Raw genomic sequence first — 6810 nt, 5'->3', positions numbered from 1 at the left:
TTATTCTGTTAGTTACACCAAGGAGATTTATGATGGAGCAAAAATTCCAGCAACCCCCAAGACAGCAAAAGCAGCTGAAGTTTCCAATGCATATTTCACATGGACTCCAGCCAGTAGATGGGAATATTATAATTCTAACTAAGTATTTCGCTCTTTGTATGAACACACAAAGAGCCTCTGTGGCATTCTCCCTCCAGGACTGGCACATCCTCTACTGCCCAAGAACGTTTATATGATGCTTTAGAGTCCTCAACTTGCTGGAGTAGAACTGTATTCACTCGATCATGTCATTTCTGACATTCTTGAAGAGAGCCTTGTTTAGTCCATCGCTCTCCCTGCGTCATAACCTTCCTTGGATTTTGAACAAAGCAAGCAAATGTTCGAATCAGTTGAAATGGTTTGACTTGACCACATTAAAGAAAAAAAATCTAGTTCAGATGATTCTTGATAAAAATATAATCCTAGCATTTAAAAATGTTGAAAGGTTTTCAAAAGTGGTCATGTAGTAGAAATATTCTCAAAATTGTGTCTTCAAATTTTTGTACCATTTTTAAACCGCATCCTTGAAACACCTCTACTATTTAATAGTATTTTTTCTAAATTGACTCACATTTTGTACTTAAATGTTTTTATTTTTATGGGAAAATCGATATCACTATTGTAAAATGAAACCACTACAACGTTTTTAAAAATAGAAGTGAAAAGTGAAAATAAATATAATGAAAACAATGGTATTGAATTCCCCCTATGTCCTATTACTTTCTCACATCTCAGTGCCCAAAGCTTTCATTATCTTTTTAAAAAGGAAGAATAACAAAGTGTTAGAGATAGTCTATAATCAAATAAGATTTTTCTTTGATGTCAAATTCGAAATAATTGAAAAGAGAATTACTTGTTCACCTTGTAAATAAATGGGATTTAATGTCATGTCCTGGGCTATCTAAGATCATTCACATACTGTCAACAATTTCAGATATACTTTTTTATTCCTTGGGAAACTCATATAGTAAACATTCTCAGGCTTATGATCTGATATATTAGAGAATCTTTTTTGTTCACTGTAAGAAAGATAGGCACAAATGTCAAATCTGTTTTCTACCTTATCCAGTTTTTTAAACTCTGGACTATCAGAGAGTTTTATTGAGTTTATTGGTAATGAAAGGAAAGGAATTGAAATTGATTGACAATCAGACATATTTCTTCAGTATATCAATAAAATGTGCTTTCCCAGCTTTTGTGAAATGTTCCTATTTTTTTGTGTGTGTAAAGTTCTTTTTATTTTCAATAAAACTTTTGTAAGATACCTCAGATTATATACTAAGAAAATCTTATCTTTTAAGCTGCGTTTCACATGTATTTCAGGAAATGATGAATAATCTAGGTATTCCTGCAAATAACCACTGTGCCTTTTGTATTACATTCCCAAGAAAAGCTCTTGGACTAATCATTATTTCCATTCTAAATATTCCATTATTTCCGAATCATATTTTCTATGCTTGAAGCATCACTCTAGTGCTACTGAATATTAAACTTTTGTGAGGTCAGCAACCCAAGTAAGAAACTAACTTCGTTAGTATTATTATTCTAAAAACCTAGCTTACAAATACAAACTATAATACTACTTCTAGTTTCTTACATACATTTAACTACTCAAATAAAAAAAATCCCTCTGAAGATATTTGTTTGTATCCAACAATATCTTTAAAAAATTGTGTGTGTAGGATGAGCAGGACTCATCATAAATGGCACTGTCATATCATAATTGCCTCATCACTAGTTCAAAAAATAATCTTGAATCTAAAATAACATTTGTTTTATATTTTAACATCTGTCTTTTCAAATATATATATGCATATATATTTTTTAAGTCTGCATTTTCAAACCTAGTAGATAAAGCAGTGTCTTATCTATATTGTTCAAGAAACTGAAAAGAGTGTTAAAACAAAAAGGAAAAATTAATTGGAGAAAGACTTCCAGACAGGAATGTTGTTTTGATACCACATCGGTAATGGCAAGCAGTGACTCCTACTTTGATGTTCTTTGTGGCCGGAAGAGTTATCTAATTGGAAGATGGTTATATTTTTAAATACCTTTTTCCCCCAAAGTTATGTCTATCATGAATTCTTCTGGCCTGGATGTCATTTAATTAGAACAATACATATATCTTTTGAAGTCTCTGGATCATATGAAGATTAGCGAATAGCTTTTCTATTGAGACACCTTGGGAATTGTTACATTTATAGAAGACAACTTGACTGCAAGGATGACATGGAAAAGCCTGCATCAGTGTGTCTTAAATGCACATTTTCTGCACTGGCAATGCTTAAGCCAATTATTTTGCACCAATTTTAAACCCTTTTCACCAGCCCTTTAGTGGACATTTTATTTTGCTTTGACATTTCATTCTCAGACATTTTTCACAACTATTTGTTGACTACATTACTCAAAAAATTTTTAAAGTAGAACGAGTAGCCTCCGCTGAGTAGTTTTTGGATAAGTATATAAATATATCGTTTTAAGGCTTCTAAGGAGAGACTACTTGACAATGATCTATAGCACAAGAGAATATGTAACACAGAATGCTAGGTTGTTTGGTATATTTACATATTTTATTTGCCTTAAGCCAGATAACTCTAAGGAGAGTACTATATTTATGTTGATATAGGCCACCTCTGATATTGGGTGTCTTTCTCATTTATAAAACAGTGAAATGAAAATAAAAAGTGAAGTAGGAAATATTTAAAATTAAACAATATCTTAACTATTTGATGCTTCCATAACATTTCAGAAGCGTCAGTGATTAAAATGACTAATTTTTAGTATTTTGCAATATTCTCCTGAATGGGAAATTTTAGCAAACATGCTTTAGGTCTCCATCTAGTGGTAGTTTTTCAGTTACTCTATTGACATCAGTGAAAAATCACAGAATATCTCTAGGATTCTGAAATAAATATAGATTCTTGGAACTCTGCGATTTGAATTTTAGTCATTAAGAATGTTCATGATTTGCTGTGATAAAATCTACAGTGTAAAATGTTTTTTATTTGAATATTATCATTTGATTTAAATACATTTCTCTAAATATTTTCATTCAGAATATTTTTTAAACGAACAGAAATTCAAGATCATTAAAATACTTGAGGAGTTTTAGAAGCTGAAATAACCTAGTCTGCATAAATTAAACTCACCGTACTTGGCCTTGTACCAATTTCATATGTTTATATTATATCTGGGAATGGTGATTTTTTTTTTTTTTAAGCACGATTCTGACCAATGTACTGGAAAAACATTCCTTTTAGTAGTTGTACTGGAGTTTACATTTTGGTAGATTGGGGAGTTTCCAGGGACATACTTTTTTGTACTTTTTCTAAAAAAATCTTTAATAAAACCATTTTCCATTATTGTTTTAATTGTGTATTTCTACATTTTCTGTGCATATTTTACATAAGACTTACCAAAACATAAGCCTGAATAAAGATGCAATGATTGACAGTAATGGAGATGCAAAAAAATTTTTTTTCTCTATAACCTACTCTATTTTAAAAGGGTCTTTTTCTCGTTAGCGAATTTTAGTAAGATGCCCTGTAGCAAACATCTAGGGAGATTTAGCAAATCCTGGCTGATGAGATTGATAGGTGTATATATGACTACTTTAAAGACTGTTCCCAAAAACAAAAAGCAGAATCTTCTGACATAACGTTTTCTTTTTAAAGCAAGCTTGTACATTCAAAATCCCATCTGCAAATATTACTTCTTTTCCTCCTCTACTTTGGTACAAATGACTACATTTATGGAATTTTGATGAAAAGTCTGGTGAAATTCAACTCAGTAACTTTGAAGAAAATGCTTTATCAGGAAGGGGAAAGAGGCAAGGGAGCAGAAGGGGCTGGGATCAGTAAATATGTGTATGGCTGTTCTTTTTCAAGTTAACACCTTCCCATCTTCTTATTCAAGCTTTTACATGCCGAACTCTGTAAGTACAAAAAAAGGATAATTTCTTGTTACAGGATATCAAAGTGTACATGAAAAAATTACCACTTTATAGATCATAGATATCAGAAATTTATAGATTTTAAAAATACAAAGAAACATATGCAGATGATAATTCAAGAGCAATGATACCCATAAGAGTAAAGTAATTGTTCACTATTTCTAAGAAGTTGCAAAGGTCAATGAGCATCAAGTCAAATATCTCAGAAATTTTCTGTACCTAAGTAGACAGTGTTTCTTTTAACTTGTATGAAATTGTATGATTGTAAATTTACATTGATAATTACATGACTGTAAAATTTAATTAATGGGCTAAATCCTATTTCCAATGGACAGATGGAATTATCTATAGAATTTCCATAGTGATTCTAAACATCCTTCATCACGCCGAGGTAAAAGTACAGAGCAAGGTGACAGAATGGGTAAGTGAACTTGTAAGATTTCTTTTTTGGTTTTAAATCATTAACCTCTGGAAATCTGGGAAAGATCCTACTGTCTGAGTAACTAAGTCCACAGATCATACTGAAACACAGATGCTAGTCATTAGAAATTGATACATAAGTTTGGTGTTGTACTTATGCATAGAAAAGAGGTACATTTGAAAAAAGGACCAGAAACTGAGCCTAATAGACTATTTAATGTCTAAATAAGAAAGTGCCACACAAATGGAAATGTGTATTGGTAGGCATCTTTATTTACTATGATAGTCATACATTTTTAGCACTGTTTTGCAATATATATTTCTTTTAAAAATTTAATTATTCTACCGTTTGACTAAAAAAAAAGTCTAAAAATATATACAGCAACTCCTCGAATAACAGTTGCATTCAACGTCATTTTGTTATAACATTGATGAGATGCTGTAAGAACTTACCTCTTATTTATGTCAATTAACCTATGATAAAATTGGTTTCATTATACCTCATTTCACTCAAACTTGCAGAACCTATTAATGACTTTAGGTGAGGACTTAACTGTATCATAGAACTCTCCCACCCACTTGGGCATACATTCTGAAGTAAGAAAAATGGGTTTTCTTGTAGGTGTCTGATAAATGTGCTCTTTTTAAAAATTTTTTATTTTATTATTTCAAATATATAGTACTTTGGTTAGACATTTATATAGTTTATAAAATGATCCCCCTAATTGCTCTTTCTCTCCTCTGGCTCTCCACTTAGCCACTACATTAACGCTAACTGCATTCCCTATGCCATGGTTCCCATCCCGATGACCATCTATCAACTACTAATTTGTTCTTCTTTAACCCTTCACCCTTTTCTTCCAGTCCCCCAACCCCCCTCCCCTTTGGCCATCACCAGATTGTCCTCAATAAATATGTTCTTGGTAGGAAAGGAAAGTTAAACCATAAACTGAGAGGTACTACATATTATATGTATACTTTATATACAAATAATATATTTGAAGAATGATAGGTAAACAGTTTTAGTTTTAAAGGCAACACCCTTTAAAACAAGTTGACCACAAGAAATAATAGTATGTAACTAACAATTCTGTTATAAAATCGGGGAAGTGATATTCCCTAATAGAAGTCAAAAAAACTACCGTTGACTTTTTTAATGACACATTAACTTTAGTAACCAATTTAAACACTAAATGTGTTTAATTTCTAAATGGAGAGCAGACTTTACAGAAGGAGTATTCTTGAATTCTGTTTTCTTTCCAGAATTGTTCTTTTAGTTTTTTTTTTTTAAGTCAGTGTTTTCAAAAGATAAAATTCTTTATTTTCATTCTCAAAGAAACCACTTTTTGTGAATCTTGAAAATTAGCATTCACTAGAGAGTCTGTTTTAGACAGGTATGATTTGACATTTCTATTTATTTAAGGCACGGTTTTCAACATAGCATCATTCTCATCTGGAGCTAAACTTTACTGGACACTTTCAGTTTGAGATGCAAGATACCAAAGCAGATACCTGATAAAAGAGAAAATATAAGGCGTGTCCCTGATTCATGTTATTACTATGTACAACTTAAAAATAATTTAACACTTTTTGCTAGAATTTCCATTCAGTTTTAGAAATACCAGGAAGGCTAAATGTGTATATGAAACAAGACCCAAAAAACCCTTTAGAGGTGATATATAATAAGAGAATTTCACGTCAGTAAGGAAATCCTGTTTTGTGATTGTATTGAACAATGCATTTTTGGAAGTTTGTTATTTATATTGAGAAGAATCCATTGCCTTATTTAAAAGTCTGGTCCTGAGACCTACAAAGACTGTTATGAAACCACACAACAGTTAACATAATTCTCAGTAATCTTAAACTTATTTTTTTAAAGGTTTATATTTTTAGTTTATAACTTTTCTGTCAATATTCTTATGAAAGTATAATTACCATAAACGTATGTTTTACCGCACCTTGGTGTCTATTGAATAAAGAATATGGAAGGTGTCTATTGTGATGATCTTCCCTGTGTATCCTCTTACAGCTAAATTCTCAGTGTTATGGCTAATTTGGAGGCCCATTTTATGAGCTAGAGTGGAAAGTGTAGTGTTTCAAGACAGACTTGGGTTTCAATCTCGGATCTGCTACTTCTTAGTTGGATGACTTTAGGCAAGCTCTAACTCTGTGAAGCTCAGTTTCTTCATTTATAAGACAGCAGAGACAGATAATACCTATCTCATTAGTTGCTGTGAGATTGAAAGAAATAACATTTGTAAAGTTCTTGGCATACAATGATCCAATAACTGTTATCTTTACTCTTTTTTTCATTCCTCTAGCTCTACAGGATTTTCCCAGGGTCTTATTCCAATAACAACTTAGCTTTTGGGAGGGAAGAAACTTGATTCAGGTTTTTT

General features: G+C 31.6%; 1 protein-coding gene across 1 annotated transcript in view; it reads left to right on the top strand.

The window, feature by feature from the left end:
- ADGRG6 (adhesion G protein-coupled receptor G6) overlaps nucleotides 1–6810 on the top strand; it is a 141841-nt gene that overhangs the window by 79051 nt on the left and 55980 nt on the right. Inside the window, exon 7 of the mRNA XM_011356229.2 lies at nucleotides 4327–4412. Within this exon, the coding sequence (XP_011354531.1) occupies nucleotides 4327–4412 (86 nt within the window). The remainder of the gene's footprint in view (nucleotides 1–4326; nucleotides 4413–6810) is intronic.

Source organism: Pteropus vampyrus, unplaced genomic scaffold (genome assembly GCF_000151845.1).
Source record: "Pteropus vampyrus isolate Shadow unplaced genomic scaffold, Pvam_2.0 Scaffold24, whole genome shotgun sequence".
NCBI lineage: Eukaryota > Metazoa > Chordata > Mammalia > Chiroptera > Pteropodidae > Pteropus > Pteropus vampyrus.
Note: the sequence above shows the minus strand (reverse complement) of the source record. Positions and strands in the feature narration are given on the sequence as shown.